At 46.0% G+C, this 23,960-nt stretch overlaps 1 protein-coding gene and 1 long non-coding RNA gene across 2 annotated transcripts; one reads left to right on the plus strand and one right to left on the minus strand.

Moving 5' to 3' along the window:
* Positions 1-623: 623 nt before the first annotated feature.
* On the minus strand, positions 624-19,620 carry LOC111840211 (uncharacterized). Its single transcript, XR_002837337.2, has 3 exons — positions 19,480-19,620; positions 1,391-1,556; positions 624-906 (listed from the first exon to the last, which is right to left on the minus strand). It is a non-coding gene; the product is annotated as an uncharacterized lncRNA (long non-coding RNA).
* Positions 19,621-21,692: 2,072 nt separating this feature from the next.
* On the plus strand, positions 21,693-23,683 carry LOC111840186 (OTU domain-containing protein 1-like). The gene has a single exon (XM_023804740.2). It carries the CDS (start codon positions 22,274-22,276, stop codon positions 23,315-23,317), a length of 1,044 nt encoding a protein of 347 aa, XP_023660508.2. The 5' UTR covers positions 21,693-22,273; the 3' UTR covers positions 23,318-23,683.
* Positions 23,684-23,960: the final 277 nt, after the last annotated feature.

The following is a 23,960-nucleotide window of genomic DNA, read 5'->3' on the forward strand; positions in this document are numbered from 1 at the left end:
TCAGACTCCCTCCACCTTCACTCAGACTCCCTCCACCTGTCCTCTTTACAGGACTCCACCTTCACTCAGACTCCCTCCACCTTCACTCAGACTCCCTCCACCTGTCCTCTTTACAGGACTCCACCTTCACTCAGACTCCCTCCACCTTCACTCAGACTCCCTCCACCTGTCCTCTTTACAGGACTCCACCTTCACTCAGACTCCCTCCACCTTCACTCAGACTCCCTCCACCTGTCCTCTTTACAGGACTCCACCTTCACTCAGACTCCCTCCACCTTCACTCAGACTCCCTCCACCTGTCCTCTTTACAGGACTCCACCTTCACTCAGACTCCCTCCACCTGTCCTCTTTACAGGACTCCACCTTCACTCAGACTCCCTCCACCTTCACTCAGACTCCCTCCACCTGTCCTCTTTACAGGACTCCACCTTCACTCAGACTCCCTCCACCTTCACTCAGACTCCCTCCACCTGTCCTCTTTACAGGACTCCACCTTCACTCAGACTCCCTCCACCTTCACTCAGACTCCCTCCACCTGTCCTCTTTACAGGACTCCACCTTCACTCAGACTCCCTCCACCTGTCCTCTTTACAAGACTCCACCTTCACTCAGACTCCCTCCACCTTCACTCAGACTCCCTCCACCTGTCCTCTTTACAGGACTCCACCTTCACTCAGACTCCCTCCATCTTCACTCAGACTCCCTCCACCTGTCCTCTTTACAGGACTCCACCTTCACTCAGACTCCCTCCACCTGTCCTCTTTACAGGACTCCACCCATCACTCACATCCTTGTCACACTATGGAGATTTTATATTTCACTTGAAATAGGTGTGAAATACATTTAAATTTAACATCTAGGTCTGAGGTGAAGTCCCATTTCAGGTAATCCAGGGTCTTGGTCAGGCTGAAAAACAGAGCCCAGTGTCTGTGCATCAGCCTCAGAGGTACCTCCATCTTATTTTCATAAAAACACAATCTTCCACCTCATTATTTCTTTAAAGACTAACTTCCTGTCCTTTCAGTCCCTACTTCAGCATGAATACCGCGATCTGAGACAGATTACACACATGAGCACAATGCGGGGCTGGGCAGGCCAATACTTATGAATATTCATAAGGCGACGACCATTCATGGCAGCGATGGAGAGCTTAAGGGTCCTGCACCTGTTAATGTCTTATGTCGGGTTGCCGCATGCGTCTGTCATGGAAATGCAGTGGAGGGGAGGAGCTTAATCGTGGCTCATTTGCATGCGCGACACCCAGGTGGGGCTGCCGTGCACCGCGTCCGATGGCAGTAATGGCTTCCCGCCTTTTAGAACCAGGGGGAACCTTTGGCGTGAGCGTTCATTTTGTTTTAATGTAACGAGGTGAAAACAAAAGAGCTTTTACCTTTTGTGGTGCAAAGATCAGTTCGCAGACACACAGCTTCATTCCAGCTGGGTCCAGATTCCGGTAAGTGGCTCCCTCTCTGCGGCGACCTGCCTTGGCTTCCATGAAGACAGACCCTCACGACGGCCGAAACACAGCAGTCCGGACATCTTCCTGATGATGTGAGCTGCACAGCACAAAGACACTCTGCTTCCTGTAAATGCTAAATGGTTTTGAAATAGGGGATCAGTATAAAGCGACCTGATAGCGCACAGATGGATACTGTAGCCGGAGTCTGGAGTCGGGACCTTTGGACTTCACTGCAGCTTCCTTAGCTGGGCACTGAGGGATAAACCCAGCCTATTCCACCATCATCCTCCAGCACCATGGTGTGCTGCTATGGGAAGCGGCCTCAGATTTGCAGGATCAGATCTTCTACTTTGGGTCCATGCCAGCCCTTGTTACTACAATGGGAATGCATGGCTGTCCCAATAAAATAAACTATCATAAACGGGTCTGGAGATGGTGCAGTGGTTCGCACTTTTGTCTCACACCTACAGGACCCGGGTTCGAGTCTCTGCCTTGGCTCCATGTGAGTGGAGTTTGCATGTTCTCCCCGTGTCGTTGTGGGGTTCCCTCTAGTGCCCTGCTTTCCTCCTGCCCTCAAGCCAAAAAGCTGAGGTTGGTTGGAGTTAGCGAATCGCCAATAGGTGTGTCCCTGTGAGTGAATGGTGTGCGAGTGTGCCGTGTGATAGGGTTGGTGCCCCATCCTTGGCTGTTTCCTGCCTTGTGCTCTGTGACCCGGAATGTGACACGTGGGTACAGAATAAGGGTAGAAATTAGTCTCAGCCACTCAAGCTTCTCCAGCATGAAGTTAAAAATATCAATTCACTGTTTGTTTTAGTGAAGTGGTATTCTATATAGCAGGTAAACGTATTGGTCAAGGATAAAAAGCATCTGATCACTTTCTGCCAGACTTCAGCTGTTGGTCTTTAGAACCCTTTAAATCCTTAAAATTCCATATGTCTGTCCTTTTTTCTCGGCCAGATTAAAAACCACACAGATGCCTCTGTGTGAATGTATAAAAGCAAGAGCGTCATTCTGAGCTGGACAGGGATCTGCAGCAGGCAGAAGATAAAGAGACCACATGAGCATTATGGGTATAGAAAGAGACTTGTACCTCATGGCGCCTCTGCGGTGGGGGGAGAGGGGGGTCACATAGGCAGCCAAAGCATCCCATTGGTTAGACTTCACCAATCAGAGCTCACTTCTTTTTCGATATATCGATGGCCATTTAATTTACGGATTATCAACCTGGATGGGATGCCAGTCTATCTGAGGTAACTCGCACAAAACGGGCAGTTTAGAGATGCCAGGTCACTTAACCGCACAGGAATCTGGAGGACCTGAAGGAAACCCGCACAACAGGGGGAGAAGACGCAAACTCTGCCCTCAGTGGAGGGCCAGGATTTGAACCATCAAACACAGGAGGCTCACTGAGACCTTGTGCCACACTGTGACAAAACAGTGCTATCGTATAATCCCCGAAATATCCATCCCGCCAAGCCCACACTTAGAATCCCCAATGCGACTCAACAATCACACAAAAATGATTAAAACAAAATAAATGAAACAAAAATCCATAAAACGACAAAGGGCATTTATTCTGGTTCATTAAATCGCGGAAAGTGCTGGAAACGGCTGGCATCAAAAGGGCCCGAGTCCCCCGGTTTATGGCGTGAGGCTCTCCTGACGCTTCAGCCTTGACCTCTTTATTGATGGTTCACAGAGATACTGACCAGCCGCAGAGAAATGAATGGGCCCCAGAAGACCCCTTAAACATGATTTAAATGGAGAACCTTGCGTTCAGGCCCATTACATCAACTCACCCGTCACAAAGGGCATTCTTATAAACCGCCTCTGAGTTTGGTTAGGGCCTGTTTTCCTGGCATGTCCAATCGGGACCTGGACATCTTTCACTGGCCCTCTCTTGTTAGTTGATTTAGGGCCCGGGCGGTCACGGGGCGGGCTCTGTAGACAGGGTCGGCTCGGACATCCACTTTTTCTCCGGAGGTCAGGAGGGCATCAATAGGGTGGGAGTGGTTGTGGACACATCATTGTGCTGGGGACTCAAATGGAGATGTAGGGGCGGAGATGGGGGGCTGGCGATTAAAGAGAGCATCACCTCCCTCTGGGGTGGGGGGTGCTTTTGGGCCACATATGCAATTCAGACTCCTGGAGTTGCCTGTCAGCATGTGGGTGAGCGAGGAAGATGGAGGCAGCTGGAACTACAGAAGTGAAGAGAAGGTGTCAGAACAGCTGGACCGATGACTTATAATGGTGGGAAAGGCCTCCACGTTTCCAGCTCTGACTATGTATGTCTTACCAAGGCCCATGCATAAGGGCTCAACATCGCTGGGATTGGTCAACACTACATATTGGGTTTGCTCAATGAAATTATCGTCTGTAGAGTACTGATTGACTTAAACCTTCCTTTTTTGAGATTCAGAATTATTTATACTCATTTCTTTCTTACAGGCATGTGACAGAAGCAAAATAACATTCCTGTAGCTTAAGGTGTTTGTAGGCAAAAGAAATGTAGAAAGTACCAGAAGAAAACAATACCTACAGAATATACCTCAATGATTTCCGTGACAGGTGGATCCAATTCTACCAAGAGTTTACATGACACTGTTGTGAAGAGCAGAGAGACAGGGGAATACAGCATATTGACCCTGTCAATGTCTGTATGGTCACAGGCAGTCAACACAGTACTTTGATCAGCCATGTGGAAGGCGAGGTGCACAAATACTCCGTGGACAGAAATCTGACACAAGTGCGGAACAATCATTGTCACCACAAGAAAGTCGGGACAGACTGTCCACTACCACTGTAGTCAGAATAGCAGACGGGCCAGTCAGGCGAATGGCCAACCAAAAACACGACATACGATCATCGTCGGAAGTCTTCATGCTGTAAGTAAGACAGGAAGTCATGGCGAATATGAGCAGTAAACGCCGATTTCTTGGCAAGAACAAATTGGGAATAGTGACAGACAGTCTCTGGAAGTCGTCCAGCGGAAGGGTGATTTGTTTTGTGGTTCTAGATCAGCTCAACACAAAAGTTGGCTGTGATCCGATATTAAAAGGTAGAGATACCTCACAGTTGTTTTTTCTAAATCACACCATGGACTCTTTTTCATGGGCAATAAATGTGAATATGTACCTTTATACTTGTACCACTAACACTACTGTGTTTATTAACATCCATCTATAATTAAAATTGCTTGTCACTGATTGTTTTTATTAGAAGTGGATGTTTGTTTTTAGTGCTGTTCATTCCCTTACCTGCCCACCCCCATGTTCTCAGAATGACAATAAACCTTCGTGAACTTTGAATTTCGAATGGGTAGAGACCTCTGATGTGTGGAATCCACGTGGTCCTGTGGTTGAGTGCCTTGCCGAAACACTGCCGTGCGCTGCTAACGCTAGCTAGAAAAACAATGCGATGCTAACGCTAGGAAAACAATTAGCGGGATACCATCGGGAGGAGAAGACGAGAAGCCGAGCGAGGCCACCACACGTGACATGTGACACCTTCCTCAAGTCCCACCAGCTGAAAGCTGCGCCGTAACAGCTCATGGAGCTGACCGTGTTGGGACCAGCGAGGAAAAAATAGCCAGACACCGACGATGCTGGACAGATCTTTGACTTCCCCCGAATTAGATTTCCCTGAAAAAGCTACGGTCATGTCGTGCTGGATGAGGAAGATCCTCGTCACAAACGCGCTGGGATGCTGAGCCCAAGACAAGCCACAAATCAACCGGGGCTACAATTCCACTGAAAGAAACAACAGTCCCATTATGCAATAATAAGGGTCAACCAAAGTGCTGCTGGCATCAAGATATATACCTGCATGCACACGCCTGAAACTGACTGATCACTTTAAACAAAGTATATTTGTTACACCAGACAGTTAAATTAAGGGAAATTGTTCACTTGCAAGGTATTACAGGTAATGTTTACAATACAGTAATGTGTGTTGTTCCCCAAAAAGGACCAGGAGACTGAATAGGATTTTCTTTGATCATTTTAAAATTTCCAGCAGATTTTAAATGTAACTCACTTAAATCAATAGCTTAGTCAAAATAGCTCATTTTCAGCGTTGTACGAGGGTTTATGCAGTCCTTTATTTTGTTAATAAAGTGATATTATGCCACGTGTTTGGCCAGCCAATCACACTCTTCCCCAGGCCCTTAATGGGGGTGCCCGGTTGCACTTGAGTAAAATACATGGCACACAGGACAAAACTCAGCAAGTGGACTTTCACCCCCCCCCCCCGAGCACCGACCCCCCCCAGGGGTGCACCCGCACACAGCCAACCGCCTGCCGTAGCCTCCGGCTGTGTTGTGTCAGCTGCGGGCAAACGGCACTCACCCCCTGCGGTGGGGCTACCCGCCTCTGTGTGGCCAGTGTGTTGACAGAGTGGCGGCCCGGCGAGCGGTGCCCAGCAAACATCATCTCTGCCGGGGCGACCGGCACACGGGAGACATGAGAGTGTCACCCGGCTAAAACGTAAGGGACAGATATAACCAGAGCACAGGAACAAGTGCCGCTCTATTTCTCTTTATTTATATAAAATTAATCACCGGGTCGTAACGTCCACCTGACCCTCCTGTCTCCTCCCTCACGTGCCCCTGATTAGCCGCACCTGATACTTATTGTCTTTCCTTAGTTTGTTTGTTTAAGTCCCAGCCCGGTCATTAATGTCCCTTCTCCTGTCAGCCCATTTTGTTCCCATTTTTAATTCCCAGCCCGGTCATTAATGTCCCTTCTCCTGTCAGCCCATTTTGTTCCCGTTTTTAATTCCCAGCCCGGTCATTAATGTCCCTTCTCCTGTCAGCCCATTTTGTTCCCGTTTTTAATTCCCAGCCCGGTCATTAATGTCCCTTCTCCTGTCAGCCCATTTTGTTCCCGTTTTTAAGTCCCAGCCCGATCATTAATGTCCCTTCTCCTGTCAGCCCATTTTGTTCCCGTTTTTAAGTCCCAGCCCGATCATTAATGTTCCTTCTCCTGTCAGCCCATTTTGTTCCCCTTTTTCCGTTTTTAATTCCCAGCCCGGTCATTAATGTCCCTCCTCCTGTCAGCCCATTTTGTTCCCATTTTTAAGTCCCAGCCCGGTCATTAATGTCCCTCCTCTTGTCAGCCCATTTTGTTCCCGTTTTTAATTCCCAGCCCAGTCATTAATGTCCCTCCTCCTGTCAGCCCATTTTGTTCCCGTTTTTAAGTCCCAGCCCGGTCAAGGTTAAGGTTAGGGCTGGGTAGGGGTTAAGGTTGCCATAGCAGGTATTAGGGTTTTTCCCCAAAGCAATGCATGGAGGGTCCCCACAAAGATATGAATATATGTGTGTATGTGAGTGTGTGTCTCTACCTGTTCTGCACTCAAGCTTAGACTCCACACTGGATATTGCATCACAGTCCTGCCTGATTTTTGTAGTCCAACACCAACCTGCACCAGAGAAACTCAGAGCTTCACACGTCAGGGCAGTCCTACTGACAAATGGGTTCCCTTTTTGACTCTGGGGGGAGGGAGGCAGGTTGGGCTTTAACCAGCCCCCACATGAGGAATCGATATGCCAGGAACAGCCCACTATCTGCAGCCGGCTGATGTCTTCCCGGCCAGGACAGCAGGCCCACTGGTCCACCTGCGGAGAACATTGAGTTTCGTCACCACGGCTGGGTTGGTCCTACATGGTCAGGGAAGCTGCAGGTACCCAGACACACTGGTTATACACATGAACACCCACAGTGTCACCTCAGCCTTCCGCTTCTTCCCCTCAGGAATAGGACCTTCTGTCACCACAAAGCCGTGGAACATTCTGAACCTTCTGAAGAATGTCCAGGAGTCACCTGGCCTCTAAGCCAGATAATGTTAAGAGGAGCCTTATGGATCATACAGTTACCATACACTTGTGGAAGATCTCAGCAGGACACAGACGTGACAGCCAGCCGGGGGAAAGGTACAAATCCAACATGTATGTAGCTCTGAAATAAAACTCCCAATAATAAACCCAGAAACAAAGTCCTACAAATCTAACAAAAGAACAAAAATCCAGAATTAAACTTCACAACATCGCCACTCAATCCCTAGGCTCAAAACCTTAAAACAGTTGAAATAACCGAAATTTAAAGTCACAACCACATTTCTGTGATAAGCGCCCAGAACCTAGACACCGTATTACGTCCATCGCCTTCATAGTTATTGCTTCAGTAGAATGCAAAAGCCACACAAGGTTCCAGAAGCCAGAACAAGAACATATTCAAAGACCAGCCTCAGAACTTGCTTCTAGAACCACCTACTATGCCAAAAGAATGTTTCATTAAAAGGTATGTATGAATGACTAAAGCAGGATTCCATCGCAATGAGAAACGTTCCTTCTACTTGCATCCCGCATCGTCGCCTCTGGCACAGTGCCATTCTACATTACTACTGTTAGTTTAAAGCATTTTATGGCAGTAAAATGGCAGTAATAAAATGTCATGCTCGATTCCCTCCCAAAATACATGGAAGCACCATCCTCATAACACATGAACCATGTTATACCAGATTTTACACACCATCACAGCAGAATCATGTATTAAAAATTGGGGGGTGGGTATCTCAAACACAAGTGTCTGTAGTTATTCACCATGTTCACCAGTTGCTCTGTCACTCTTGGCAACAAGCCAGTTAATCTCTTCCATACTCCAAACAGAATTAAGAGTGTGATGGACAGAGGCTTAGAACCCAGATCCAACTCCAGAAATGAGGGAAGAATCAGATAAAAGGGCAGAACCCATCCATGGTGTTGGTGAAAAATTTGGAATATAATTGCAATATAATGCATGTTTGTTAATGCAATTGTCAGGTTTTAGGAACTCAGAATGAATTATTCCTCCTGGGAATAATAAAGTATGTCATCCATCCATCCATCCATCCATCCAAACATTTTACCTGGGAATAGATGCCAGTAGTTCATCTATGTGTAATTAAAGTACCATTCATACATAATTAGATACTGGAGCGCAAACACACCAGTTGTGGAGCTCCACGCATCACCTCACATTCTTTTCTTTCTTTCAGATGAGCCGATTTTAAATCGTCCGCGTCTCATGACACCTTTTGGCAAAGGAGACTTCACGGCAACGGTGACATTTGGTGCAAAGCAGGTCGTTTTGGCTGCCACTGTCTCAAAGGCTTTTCAGCTTTGGGAGAAGGTTGGGGTGGGGGGGGGGGGGGCACACCAACCCCCCAGCTGGGCTTTCAGAAGCGACACTGGGAGTTACTGAGCTCCCCTATTCCAAGGCTCCCTCAGAAGATCCCAGCTATGGAGACTAATTTTCTGCTCCATTGATCAAAGTCACAAAAATAATGTGGAAAAGTTCAAATTTTTTTTGTTTTGTTACATTTTTATGCATAAACGCCACATTAAGAACTTAACATTGAGTTTGTCAGTCACAGTACAAAAGGCCATTGGGACAATGGACGATGAAAAGGCAGGATGTGAATTGCTCCACATCAACGCACGATCCCTTTCACCGATGACTGAAATGACATTAGGAAAGTCTTTATTAGTGCCTCTTTTACCACGATCCCTTGCACCGGCGGTGTAGACCACCATCTGCTCTCGTGCTGCTCACCTCCGATCTTCCTCCCCAGTAGGCTGATGTCCGAAGGCCCTCTGTGGACCTTTACTACCCTTATGCAGCGTTAGGAACATTTGAACATGACCATAGAAACAGCCCCCGCCCCAGATTACCATGTGATCATAATACAACATATTCAATGAGATTCCTTAAATCTACAGCCACGGAAAAAATTAAGAGACCACAGCACAATTTTTTGTTTCACTCATTTCTCCATTTATGGGTGTGCGGCTGTGAGTTATGTATACACGTTTTTGCAAAACTGAAGCCTGGTTCTTCCCTGTTTATCATAAACAAAGAGCTTCTTCTTCCTTGCTTCAGTCCTGCTTCCAGGAGCCAGGTGCAAACTGTCCTAACTGTGCTCTTCACACCCACACTTAATGTTTCCCTTTGTAAGTCACATGGTGTCATCCTCCGATTCATGAAAAACTGGTGCATAAGTTGATAGTCATCTCTGGCATCATAAAATTGCTTCTGCCCTTTATCTGGCTGGTTTCTGGTCGTTCCCAGTGTCTCCTGCTTCACCTTATTCTTGTGTACGGCTGTCTTAGAGATTTTGAACCTGGAAGCATCCTGCTGCTCAGTGTAGCCTCTGCCAGCAGAACCAGGATTAAGCCTGGATTTAAAAATGCAGATTTGTTTAAAAATAGTGTTTTTTTTTCCGCGGCTGTATATATCTTTCAGACAAACAAAATGTCTTCACGTCTGCTTCATATGTTTTGCTGTACTGTAGTGATTGTAATACTATTGCATTCATCGAATATTCACTGCACTTTCATAATGCATTCTTAATACATTCACAGAACATCCATGAGTATCTTGAATATCTTCACTTTCTAACATACCTTAACAGCATTAATATATTATTATCATTTAATGTTTGTTATTAACACAACAAACATCATTGTATAATCATATAATGCTTTTTATTAAACTATATTAAAGCTGTCAAGGGATGTTAGGATGTAATGGTATACTTACATGCTGCTTATGAATGTTCTATGAATGCATTATGAAGGTGCACTGAATGTTCTATGAATGCATTACGAAGGTGCAGTTCATGTAAAGCGTTTCTGTTAAATGCCTCTAATTATATAACTGGGAGTATACTAGGGCTGTCTGGACATTGTTCTCCTTCTGGAAAGGTTGTAAATCTCCATCCATGGCATAAATACTACGATATGCAATCATCTGTGATGTTGAACAGCTGTGGATCCAAGAGACAGACACTGAACATAGGAAGTAGAATTCTTGATCACCATGGCGACGCTCAACATCTCATAATGGGAACAATTGGAAGCGGGGTGGATGGAAGAACATCCGAGAGAACCAGAAAACCTATGACTTCATCAAACATCTGGCTGTCCTACAAAACCATAGATCTTTGAATATAAATAGACAGACCAGGGGTTTTAAGATGCTGGTAATTAATAAATCAATACAGATGACACAACACGGACATGACAGGAGGTCGCCACCTACAGCCCAGATGTGGCATCACCACAGTTTACATAATGATTCATTTACAGCGTCAATAAAGCACTACAGGATAGCCTTTCACTGCTTCTGCGAGCACATCATAACCCATATGCCAAGCGGACCTCACGCTCCATTCGCCAAACACAGGCAGCACATGCAGCCATGGCAAACGAGCCTCTGTTTGCCCGGCGGGCGGACCAAGGTCGCTTAAACACCATAAAAACAGAGCAGATAAGAACAGTTTGCTTTCCTCTACAACACTGCGTCACACTTAGCACATCCCACTTTACCAGGAACACACTGATGTTCAATGTTATTACTATGATAAATATTATTATACCTCTTCACTGGGGGTGGAAGGGTGTCAACCCATGATATTTTCTGCTCTGCCCCCCCCCGGCCAACATCTATATTTATTTAACAGATGCTTTTGTCCAAAGTGATGAACAAAAGAGGCAGACAGTATATCAAAGATTACAGCTGGACTAAAAAGGGAACCAATACCCGGAACCATTTGGGTAAGTACAGCTAGGCTGAGCTTCTAATGAGCGACCAGTAACAAGGGCTGGTTAGGGTTAGTGCCAGAGGTGTATAACACATACCATACAGGACAAAACATAATAAAAACCTAACAGGAGAGCTACTCAGCCCAATGCCACTTTGAGTACTGGGTTTCCACAGAACAAGTCAGCCCAATGCCACTTTGAGTACTGGGGTTCGCCAGACAAGCGGGCTGGACGGCTCGTTTGAGTACTGGGGTTCCACAGAACAAGTCAGCCCAATGCCACTTTGAGTACTGGGGTTCGCCAGAACAAGTCAGCCCAATGCCACTTTGAGTACTGGGTTTCCACAGAACAAGTCAGCCCAATGCCACTTTGAGTACTGGGTTTCCACAGAATAAGTCAGCCCAATGCCACTTTGAGTACTGGGTTTCCACAGAACAAGTCAGCCCAATGCCACTTTGAATACTGGGGTTCCACAGAATAAATCAGCCCAATGCCACTTTGAGTACTGGGGTTCCACAGAATAAGTCAGCCCAATGCCACTTTGAGTACTGGGGTTCCACAGAATAAGTCAGCCCAATGCCACTTTGAGTACTGGGTTTCCACAGAACAAGTCAGCCCAATGCCACTTTGAATACTGGGGTTCCACAGAATAAGTCAGCCCAATGCCACTTTGAGTACTGGGTTTCCACAGAACAAGTCAGCCCAATGCCACTTTGAGTACTGGGTTTCCACAGAACAGGTGTGGCCAGGAGGCCATAACCAAAGGATGTCTAATGAAGACGGAGCAGGCGAGTGGTCGGATGAGCCAGTTGAGGTGTTTCCGGAAAACCAAAAACAGTGATTCTAAGATATGAAAGGTGGGGACCAGCATGCAAATAAAATGACAAATGCAGGCTAAGCCTGTAGATTGATTAAAGGACAGAGGCTGGTTCAGGAGGACAACAAGAGCCGAAGAAGGACACTGGCGCTGCGCACCTGAGAAACGTGTCCTGCTCTGGGCCCTAAAAGACGCCCTGACCCTGAGTCAGGTCTGTCTCCAGGCTCCAGCTCTCACTGCGCAGCAGAGATGCAAAAACCAGAAGTCAATCAGCATTCAACCGAAAGCAGTTTGCGTGACCCGTGTGGGGCGAAAATGACGAGAATCAGACTGCATTTATCGGGGCTTCACAAAGTCTTTTCAACCGAAGCCATCGGATTTTTGTAAACGAGTAATTTCTTTTGCGTTGTTACCTGGTTACCAGATGAACATTTATGACTGGACAATAGACTGGAGGCTTGTAACTTTTCTATGATGCTTTTGTCTTCCTCTAGCTTGACTTTCATTGTAGCCAAATTCTGTCCAACAAAGAGAGGGACTCAGGGAGACAGAAAGAGGGAGAGAAGGAGAGAGAGGGGCCACGTCAGGGCCTGACCCTCCAGTCCCTGAGAAAAAGTCCACTTGAACCCAGGGGTGGCCTCGGTCCTGCGGGGCCTGCTGGGTGTGCGACCTGCTGTCCCGCCCTTGAGCCGAATCGGCCCCTTCCCACTGTTCTGCCGGCCTGGAAAAGAGAGTCCGGCCAGCGGGTTCAAGGGCCAAGTGTGGGAGGGGTCCTGGTGCTCTTTGGCCCCCCCCTGCTCTTCAGCAGGTGGCTCCACAGGCCCAAGAAAGAAGCTGGCCATCAAAGAACGGGTTGCCGCATTACCAAGGACAAGCGGGCTGGACGGCGCACGTACGCTGCCTGTCACATTAGCAGGAGTGGGGCGGGGTGTCAACACGCGCCACGTCCACAAGCTTCCCGTCTTCTGAAGTGGCAATTTCCGTGTTTATCCTGCCTCTCCAGGGCCCCCAAGGGGGTGGTGGGGGCTGGGGAGGTTGGGGCATATATGTGAGATAGTAACCAGAGCTACGCAAGGCGCAAGCGAACATCAAACACGGCTATGCGTGAAACACCCCCCCCCCCTCTCCATCCTCGAAAAAGCACCTGTCTCGTGTTTGCTTTCCCTCGAGAGGCTCCCACACGCCGCTGCCAAACACGCACCCGCCAAGCCGGATGCCATGACCACCGCTGCGGCTCTGAGAACGGCCATTAACTATCCTGCCAGGACCCCGGCACCTCCGGGATGACAGCGGCCCCCCAGAGTGAACAAGCAGGTACATGACATCCATCACCAACCATAATCACCCTGGTCCAGATACAGTGAGCCCAGAGCCAATTCTAGGAAGCAGCAAGCACAGAGCACCCTAGATGGGATGCCAGACAGGACACAGGCAGAGTGACAGAGAATCAGAACGGAAGCCAAAAGGTATGGGGAGAATGGACGAACTCGACACGGGATATGCTTCAAACCTTCGACCTAAGGCATAAATCTGCCAGAGAAATCGCTAAGCCACCCTGCCACCCTCAGAAACACGTTTGAAAAATGTAAAAACATGAAAAAGTGACGTAGGAAAGGCCTGACAGCGTGACTTTTCCCAGAATGCCCCTGGAACGAGGCACCTGAGTCAGCAGAGGCCAGACTCTGGTCTAGCATTTCGTGCCCCTCAGACCTCCTAAGCACTGCCTCGCCTCCTGACCTCTCCTCCCACTGCCTCTGCCTCTGCCTCCCTTTCTTGGGATGGGAGGGGGGGTCCTCCATTGCCACTGAGCTCATCTGAAAAATTACAGAAAGTCCTTTTCGCTTTTATTTTTTTTCCATTCCGCTCCGCCGGCCGAACAAAGGGCCCCCTCGCTCAAGCTGCGTGGCAAATATGAGGGGTATCGGGGCAACAAAGCGATCGCGACGTCGTTTCTGCCTCCTAGGATTTCTCCTGAATAATAAAAAGAGGCACAAAAAAGACAACTTGGGCCGGAGGGGAGGGTTTCTCTCGCTCTCTCTCTCTCTGCCCCCCCCCCACCTCTTTTTGCCCGGAAGAAAGAAGCAGAGTACATTATATACAAAGAGCATAATTCATGGGGACATTTTTATTGACAGGGATAATACACATCATAGTGTTTGTGCACCCCTGTCATTCAGGTCAATTTATTCTGGAAGTCAGAGGGGCCAGCTGGGCCCCCCCCCACCCACCCACGTCCCTCACTGCTGTCTAACAAGCAGGGGCCGTAACCAGGCAGGGCTTGTGTTTGGGGGAGGGGGGGGTTGGCTGTGGCCCGGCAGCACCAGGGGGCTTGTGAAGCACAGTGTGTCTGCAGGCGAGCGGGAGGAGTGTTGGGGGGGGGGGGAGAGGCGACGTCTTGTTGCCTTTGTAGCAACCCCCCCCCCCACCCCCGCCAGTGACTGCGCTGCTCCATGTCACCAGGATCACATCACACGTCAAGCCGATGAAGAGTGCAGTCTGGGGGCCACACGGACTCCGTCAGGTCCTGTAATCACGCGGCCCGGCCGCCATTCACGCCCTGGACATTAACAGGGCTCTCCATGCCTGTCACACCAAGGGCTCTGCATACGCTCAAAGCCTTTCAATACCGCCCCCCCACTCAAAAAAAACCCCACTTTGTTTTGTTTTATACGCCTCTGTTTTCATTATGAAAGCGCTGGGTACATTGTTACTAGGGGTCACAGTAAAATAAAGAAATCTCACTTTTTAAATATTATCAATGCGTTTTTTGTTTTAACTGGAGAGCATCCAAATCTGTGGGTTTCTAGACAGTGCGGAGAATAGAACCAGTTTCATACAAATAAAACTGACTGCCATACAACGGAACCATTCAGCCCTCTGAAAGGAAAAGTGCTAGAAAAAGGCAGGAAAAAATGAAAATAGACAAAGAAAAATAATTACCCCCTCGAGTTGGACTTCAAATAGCGAAGCTGAATAACGCAGACGGCAAAAAAAAAAAAATCGCACATAATGCTGTGTGAAGTTATGCATGGCAAAGAAGCGAATGCCAACTGTTCAACTGTTCAAGCCCCCGGATCGGAAAGTCGGACACGGAGGTAAGGAAGCCGCACACTGAGCTTCAAGAGCCTCCATCTGCCCCCAGCTCCCCCCGCCGCGGGCACCCACCGCAGTGGCAAAATCCGTGTTTCAGCAGATGACCGAGAGTTTGGCTTGACCACCCAAAACCCTAACCCCAATCCAAACACTAGAAATGCAAATCCAAACCGCGGTCCTATAACAGTAACCAAAATCAACTTGTAAAGCATTAAATAAATGTGGTTCAATCAAAGCATTTTAACGCTTTAATACCAGCCGCACAAATGGCGCAAATAATCGCACACGGCATTTGTACCTCCGCCTCGTACAAATGTATTCGCTTGCACACGCTCTCACATCCCTTTGCTCTGTCTCCCCCCTCTGGCGCACAGCGGTACTGCGGGTGATTAACTATGCGCTCTCCCAGCGCACTGAGAGCTCTCATTAGCACAAGGAACAAAGGGGCGATTCTCTGGGGCCACGGTCATCTGTTTCACTTTGAGTGGCAGGTTTTTTTGTGCGCGCTCTCCCCGCCATCTGCCCGCGGCAGCGGCCTTTGGTTGGACGCAGCTCAAGCGCTTAGGACAAGACGACCCGGACAGCAACGCTGGAGAGCGCCATATTTTTTAAAACGCAACTAAAGAAGGGCCACACCTTTTGACAACTGATATCTAATTAATGTTGATTTCTAATCAGAAAATAAAGACTATAGCGAAAGAGGGGTAAAACACCGAGTCCAGTAGGTAAAACAGACCTATCTGTGCCCAATTTGTCTGCTATCATCCACTCAAGCTGTCCGAATGTCCTTTAAACCCTAAGGAGGAGAGAAGATACAAAGAGCCCCGAACTGATTGTTCTCCTCTCAAGACCCTAACATTAAATCATTAAATTGGCTGAAGGCGTCTTGACACAATAATCACCTGCCTTCTTGACAAGATGCTCAAAATCAACGATTGTTTAAGGGTAAAAAGACATCAAACTGAGGATTACGCCAGCAAAGGCAAACAGGAAGAGAAAGGCATGACCTGAGCAAAAGTCACGGCAGCCATAAGATGTCCACCTTTCTTTCCTACAGTCAGAATAAAGAATAAAGAATATCAATTTGTACCTTTGCTTGTCACTGGGGCTGTACCCTGAAGGGTCTGTCATTTAGCCCTATCCTAGAAATGGACAAGTTACACCCTGCTGCATATATGATAACTGAGGGTATAGTAAGCTTCTAAGTGATAACTGAGGGTATAGTAAGCTTCTAAGTGATAACATTTAGGGGCTTACTATACCATCAGTTATCACTTAGAAGCTTACTATACCCTCAGTTAACTGAAGGTATGGTAAGCTTCTAAGTGATAACTGAGGGTATATTAAGCGTCTAAATTTTAACTGAGGGTATAGTAAGCTTCTAAATGATAACTGAGGGTATAGTAAGCTTCTAAGTGATAACTGAGGGTATAGTAAACTTCTAAGTGATAACTGATGGTATAGTAAGCTTCTAAATGTTATCTGCGGGTATAGTAAGCTTCTAAGTGATAACTGAGGGTATACTAAGCTTCTAAATGTTAACTGAGGGTATAGTAAGCTTCTAAGTGATAACTGAGGGAATATTAAGCTTCTAAATGTTAACTGAGGGTATAGTAAGTTTCTAAGTGATAACTGAGGGTATAGTAAGCTTCTAAGTGATAACTGAGGGTATAGTAAGCTTCTAAGTGATAACTGAGGGTATAGTAAGCTTCTAGCCTTATGTGAGGCTAGAAAGGGTTTGGTTCAGTGTGCCTCAGGTTCCAGACCAGAAACCTGAAGAACTTGAACCTGCAAAATCCTTTCGTCTCTCACTACAGCCTCCTGCTGGCCTTTTGGTGTATTGTCTCTCACGTGTTGCCCTATCCTAGAAACTAGGTAAACAGCAAATGAAAATGCAGACACTGTGACATGACCCAGAAGCTGAGAACTGTTTCTGATCAGCCTCGCTGGGTTGGATCTTGCAGCCGCTCTCCCGAGGATGTGGTTTAGGAGCTTCTCTGAAATCCATGCAGGGACGTCTACAGTCTTCCAAAGTTAAGTGGACGACTGACAATCTTCTGCCCGTTGCCTGTGTTTATCTTACAAAGACGGCAAATGATAAATAAGCAAGACAACAAATCCATATAAAGCGTGTCTGTAGTCTTCCCAGGACCATGTATACTTTGTTAGTAACATGGGGAACTTCCAGCGAGGTGGCAGCCCATGATAAATTAAAACCTCTGACCTTCAGGGGACGACGTGACCTTCTCTCTCTCTAAGAGTGATCAGCTGCGGGAAACCAGGCATTTAGTTTAATGTTCCTTTTTTATTTAGAGCTGAAATCAGCACCACTCTGGAAATAATAACACCAATCACAGGTATTTATTTTTTCACATCCAGGCACCAGCTTTCTTGTCTAAGAATTTAAAAGCAGTATGGTTTTAGCTACAATAATAATCAGTATGGCCTACAGGACTGAATTTCACGGTTCAAAATATAATTAGCCGAGGATCTCAGAAGTTAGCAGAAATTTTATGCATGATGAGCACTCTCTGATTTTACTTATCAGCAGTGGTGTATGTCAGAATAAAGTGTGCTTCAATCGACATGCCATGTTGCTAGCGGTCGCCATGGTGTTGTCATGGCGCGTCTATAGCTGAACAAGACGGGCAGCAGCCACTGAGACGAAAGGCAGGGGCTGAGACCGGAGAGGCTTGGCAAACAGAGGGTGACACAGGTCACGATACAGCAGTGTTTCCCGATCCAGTCCTGGGGGACCCACAGCCGGTCCATGTTTTTCCTCCCTCCGAACTCCCTGAAGGCAGTCCACATAGGGAGCTGGGAGGGAGCAAAAACATGGACTGGCTGTGGGTCCCGGAGGATCGGATTGGGAAACACCGCTGTACAGAACCACACCTGATTGCGGTCCAAATCAGTACAGACTAATTAGACCAGAACCCAGATCAAATGAAGGCTAATATTACTGCACTGCAAAAAAGATAGTCAACATTTAATTCCAGAACAGACAGAAGTGCAATTTCAGATTTGCAATTCAAACTAATTTAAACTGGCTGACTTTCTTTTGAAGGACTTGGATGGGTGGATAATGGATTGCATATCTCTCAGCTGTCAACAGACAGACAATACTCGTCGCATAGATTTCCTATCCAGGTGCAGAATATGATATAAGTCTAAGCTACACTTAGGTAGCAGTTAGGACAGAGTGTAAAGATTATGAATGTGGAAACGGGACAGGGACAGGTTGTAGCCGCAGTAGGGGCAGTGGCGTCTGAGGGAGTTGAGACATTGAAGAGGGCCGAATTCGCCCCCCGCTCGGGGGTGGCGTGCGATGTACAGTATATCGTGACATTATACAATGGGCACAATGCAGCAGTCACATCGCGAAAAGATTTGGTGTAAGAAAGATTTTAAAGTAATTTTAGAATAATTACGATTTCATCATTTATAATAAGACTGACACTGTTTAGGGTGCAAAAAAATGATAATAAATAACTGATCCTCGCGCACTGCATGCAGACAATTGGCCTCAGTAACGCGTGGATTCATAATAAAAGATAAGGAACTTGCTTTATTTATGGTGAGGCGGTCTGCCGATATGTTCCCCCCGTCCCCCATATTATTAGGGGTGACTCGGATCTGGCATGTGAGGAACATGTGTGTGAAGTATAAACCAAGTAGGATCCAAGTCGCGATGCTTTTGTAATAATTACCATGCAACTAAATAGCACAGTTACAAAGGTAAATTATGATAGCCATGTGCTGTTGGGTTTCCTTCCCGAGAACTTGGACAGTGCTCTCGGTTCTATAGTGGGATTAGATTTTCTCACACTGAAGCGTTTCGTTTTATATATATATCTTGTTATTAAAAAATCCCTGGTACCTTAATTCATGTCTTATTTGAAATATATAACATTTCATTCGATATTTTGATGAGGATTACTGGATAATTTTAAAACTCTGTTGCATTTAAAACGCTCCCCGAGTCTCAAGAAAACGCCCAATCGTCATATTACCGGTCAGACGGTCGGAGCACAAAAGACGGAAAGAAACGTTCGCGATAATTACAGGTGCGTGACAGTATTTAGGGGAGCTTAGGAATCCTACTCCTGCTTATAACAACTCTGCGGACTCCACCTATGTTTTTGACTTTTGACATGTACAACTTTCCGTCTACCTCATCACAAGCTTACAGCCATATACAATACCTGCAATACAATGCTCTCTAAAATTAGACATTATTCCACAATTACTTAGGGTAAAAATAAAAAAATTGACTTTCCTTTAGCTATGAAATCAATCTTTGACAATTTTTTTTGTACGATTATCAAATATTAATTGCTTTGCAAAAGCAAAATCGTTAAATATTGCTGTTTTGAAGTACACTATATATATTTTTCACTTGCTCAGGTTAAAGCAAATAATGGCAACGAATAGGCTCTCTATCCACCTTCCAATTGTTTGTTCTGGTCTGGGTTACAACGAGGTGACATGCAAACGGGTTACTTTTAATCAAGATGGATTTTTACTTACATTTTAACTTCGATACTCAGTGGCGTATGTTGCTGATGTAAATAACGATTCCATTTTTTTCCCCACAGCGGGGCGGGACGCTGATGTTTTCCGCAGCCTTAGGTCGTGTAGCTTACAATAGCCTAGGCGTTATTCAGCTCCTATAGCAGGTATTCAATAGCCTAGGCCAGCGTTGGCCAATCTTATCCGCAAAGGGCCGGTGTGTATGCAGGTTTTTGGGATAACCTGTAGGTCAGCTGTTCAAACCTAGCTGTGAGGACTCTTCTGCCAATCAGTCCTCTAATTAGTAATCTAATTAGGGAGCTGCAGCGAAAACCCGCACACACAGTAGCCATTTCTTCATAAGATTGAGCACCCCTGGCCTAGGCGTTATTCAGCTCCTAGCAGGTATTCAGCAGGTATTCTGCTGTGCTGATAACCTTCTGCCTTATGGGGCCAATTTTAAAAAGCAATGCTGCTTAATTATATGGACTTTTGGGGGTCCCTAAATTAGTCAAGTAATTTATTTTTATAGCACATTTAAAAACAACAGGAGCTGACCCAAATTTCTTTCCAGGCTAAATAGAGCTGATTAATGAGTACTACATATGTAGTAAGATATAGGGAAAAAAATCACGTGAATAAAATAGTAAAATATATATAAATAAAATTGCATAATAAGAGGTCTGAGAACCAGATGTATGTATGTATGTATTTAAGTCTGTATGTATCTGTGTGTACGTATGTATTTTATGTAGGCTATGTATGTATGTATGTTTGTATGTATATATAAAGCTTTAGTGTGCTTGAACCCAAGCGTTATTATTACCATTGCCCTTGTTTTCTGGATAAAGGTAAACACCTATAACCATTGGACTACTTGGCATTAAATCAATACAATTACCTCGACAAGCCTTTCATTGTTACCACGGTAGGTAACCCGAAACACCGGTTTCCATGCAATTGTCCATTGACAGTCTAAATAAATGAATTACTAAGATACATAGGCGTGTGCTCATAGTTACATAATAATGCAATGTTGTATAAATAGCTAGATAGGCCTACACTTGCCCGCCAACAAAATCAGTGACTTGATATATCCGATTTAATCAAACGGATTCTTTTAACCGCACGTTTAGAAGCATGGTAAAAAGTTTTGCGATCTTTAAATTGTTTTCAGGTGTTTTAAGGTTAACCGTTCAATACCCTAAGTGCCCACCTGTGATTTAGAAAATGCGTCTATAACGTAAAATTAGCCAATCGTTATATAAATGCATTACAATTCAATACACCATTGCCATTTCCCTGCTTGTATGCGTTTTAAAAAGCAAATTACTTAGAACTTTCTTTCTAAGTAAGTTAATTATGTCAGCAAATGCAAACTTAAGTTAATATAAGAGATATTGCACGTACTGGTCCAAATTTAATGTGTGATGTGCAGTTTAGTTTCTCAGTTGCTATGGGTGAAAAATATAATAATCCGCAACAAGGTACGTTTTAACCGAAGCTTTTATGCAGGTGGATTTAGAGGACAGATTAGGGCACATTTGACAAAAAGTAACAGAGCAAATACAATATTCCGAGTTCATTTAAGGCAAGCCTATAATCTCCTGTATTTATATGTACTGCTGGTGTTCCTTCGGTGAATGAGACCCTACCCTACATTCACAGGGTCATTTCCTAAACCAGCACATCACCTTTGACTCATACGGGAAGCGGCTGTCGTGACAGGGCAGCGGCTGTCAGCACCCAGCTCTGACGCCACATGTACTGGCAGCCCCAGGAATTTGTCCCGAGACGCGGAGGACCGGGAAGTGTGACAGAGGTTCCCTCGAGTATCTCACCAGCGCGCCGTCACCAGCTTGTTTGGGACTGGCTGTCGCACAAACGGTGAAACGGAATACTAATATAATTCCGGAATTCGTAATATAATAGCGATAATTATTGTTATTACTAAGAAACTGAATTGAAATTGATTATTTAATCAACAATTGATATTTTAAACAGAACTGAATATCAGTATAAAAACATAAGAAGAGGTTTTAGGACCGCCGAGGAAAAATAACGAAGATATTTCAAATTACAATGAATAAACACACACATTCACAGAACAGGGTAATACGCGGTATAGTTCCTTTTAAAGTATTTTTACACAGTATAAAAGCATATAAAAGCACCATGTGTTATACATTATGCGACTGATTGGCCATGTTTAATGGTACTCCCACACCAGCAGAGCTATTGGAAAGGCGGGACTTGCTAAGCGCTAGACGCCGGAGAGAGATAGTGCGCCTCTTGATGTTCTTGCGGTTATATTTGCGCCTTGGCGAGCCTGGCGCATTCCAGCACCCTGACGCATCAGTCACAGTGAAGGGCAAACAATCCCAGCGACTGTGTTTCCGAGACTCGGAGCTGTGGATCAAATGCTTCTGATGTGTCCGGCAGGACTGCTTCGTAACGGAATGTAAAAGAAAGGATCGGGATATCTCGGGCAGCCCGGTAATTTTTGGGAGCTTAGTACTGACGCAGGCGGCTAAAGATGGATTTCGCCTGAGAGTAATCAGAGACGCAGGAGTGGAAACATAATTCATAGCATAGATATCTGTGGATGGCAGAAGATATTTTTAACCACCATTATCATTCGGGTGGTATTTAAATAGCAGTCTTTAAATGCAGCTCTACAGCGGGGCGTCCGTCACCCTAGATTTTGTAATGGTTCCATACTGAGTCTTAAGGACCATTCGCCTGAAAGAACGACTGCAGCCGGAAGAAACGCGCCGGGAACCAACTGGAAAGTACTGAATCTGCTGGAAACATGCCGGCCTTTTCGTTTTACGAGACTGCCTCCGATGACCCGGCCTGCTTGGTCCCGAACGCGGAAATCATCATTTCGCTGCCAGGCGGAGTAGAAAGTCGGGTTCCCGTCCGCGTCGTGCGGGAGCCGCCCTCCGAGCGCGCGCAGCTCTCCGCCAACACGTACCGGATTCGGCATGAGGTCGTCAACGGGGAGAATCGCTACACCCTGGATCCCGAATCTCTGAACAACTTTCTCAGTCATGTGGAACTGCTTGAGAAACAGCGGGAAATGGACAAGGCAGGAGGCACTGAGATGTTTCCACCGGACAGCTCGAATGACGCCGAACCTACCACGTACTCCGCAGATGTAACCGAGAACCGCAGCCGTGCGCCGCAGACCGGCGAAGGGGAGCGCTGCGTACCAGTGAAGGGGTCTGTGATCAGCGCAGACCAGGTACAAAATACCCTGCAAGACCAATCCGAAAGAAATTACAAAGTGATGAATTACTTAGCAGAACTGGACAAACAGAACAAATATCTCAAAGAGAGGAATATGTACAGATTCCACATAATTCCGGACGGGAACTGTCTGTACAGGGCGGTGTGTAAAGCCGTTTATGGGGACCAGTCGAGACATGTGGAGCTGAGAGAGTATACCGTCCACCACATAGCCGATCACCTGGAGGAGTTTGGCCCCATAATCGAGGGGGACATTGGGGAGTTTATTATCGACGCGGCGCAGGACGGGGCGTGGGCCGGCTACCCCGAGCTGCTGGCGATGAGTCAGATGCTCGGCGTCAATATTCACCTCACCACTGGCGGAAGCTTGGGGAGTCCTACCGTGTCCACCATGGTGCATTACCTGGGCGAAGAAGGGGCCTCCAAGCCTTCCATCTGGCTAAGCTGGCTCAGCAGTGGTCACTACGACGTTGTGTTTGACAGGTGTTTGGCCAACCCAGAATACGACAGCTGGTGCAGACAGATACAGGCGCAGAGGATAAGGGACGAGGAAATGGCGAATTCAATAGCAACATCCTTATCCAAAATGTACATCGACTCCTGAATATATATGTGCGCACGTGTCTGTGTAAAATGATGAACTTTGTATTTAAACCAGTGCCACCTTAAAAAAAACGGATACACTTTATCTGTATACCAGGATGTAAATGTTATTTTAAGCTATTTATTTCATAACTGTGTTCATTTTATATCGCATTGCAAAATGTTTACGTTGCAACAACTGGACTGTTGATTAATGATTTTGTAGTTTCGTATATCACTATTGTTTGTATCTGAGCAATAATCTGAGCTTAAGAACATTAATAATCTTCGTGAAAGGTAATGGTGAGAGAGCATGTTCTGCTGGGCCAAATAATTATTCTCTCTTTACTCGTTGTCTCAATAAAGATTTAGTCTTAGTAGATTTGAACATTGTCATTGTGTAGTTCCTTGTCATTTGTAAAGCTTTATTTTCTTTTATAAAGCTTAGTAGCCGGAAATGTATATTAACAAGCTAATTCTTTGCAGCTGATGTCTCAAGTCTTCGGACTATAGTTAACATTAATATAAATTCCGTGAAAACATTCAAAAACATCGTAAAACATTACTAGTAGTTATCAACAATAACATGTCTCACATTACTAATACAGTATCATTGTGAGAGCTTTTCCTGTAAAATAAGGCCATTTAGGTTTCACTTCATAAAC

This window comes from Paramormyrops kingsleyae, chromosome 4 (genome assembly GCF_048594095.1).
Source record: "Paramormyrops kingsleyae isolate MSU_618 chromosome 4, PKINGS_0.4, whole genome shotgun sequence".
Lineage (NCBI taxonomy): Eukaryota > Metazoa > Chordata > Actinopteri > Osteoglossiformes > Mormyridae > Paramormyrops > Paramormyrops kingsleyae.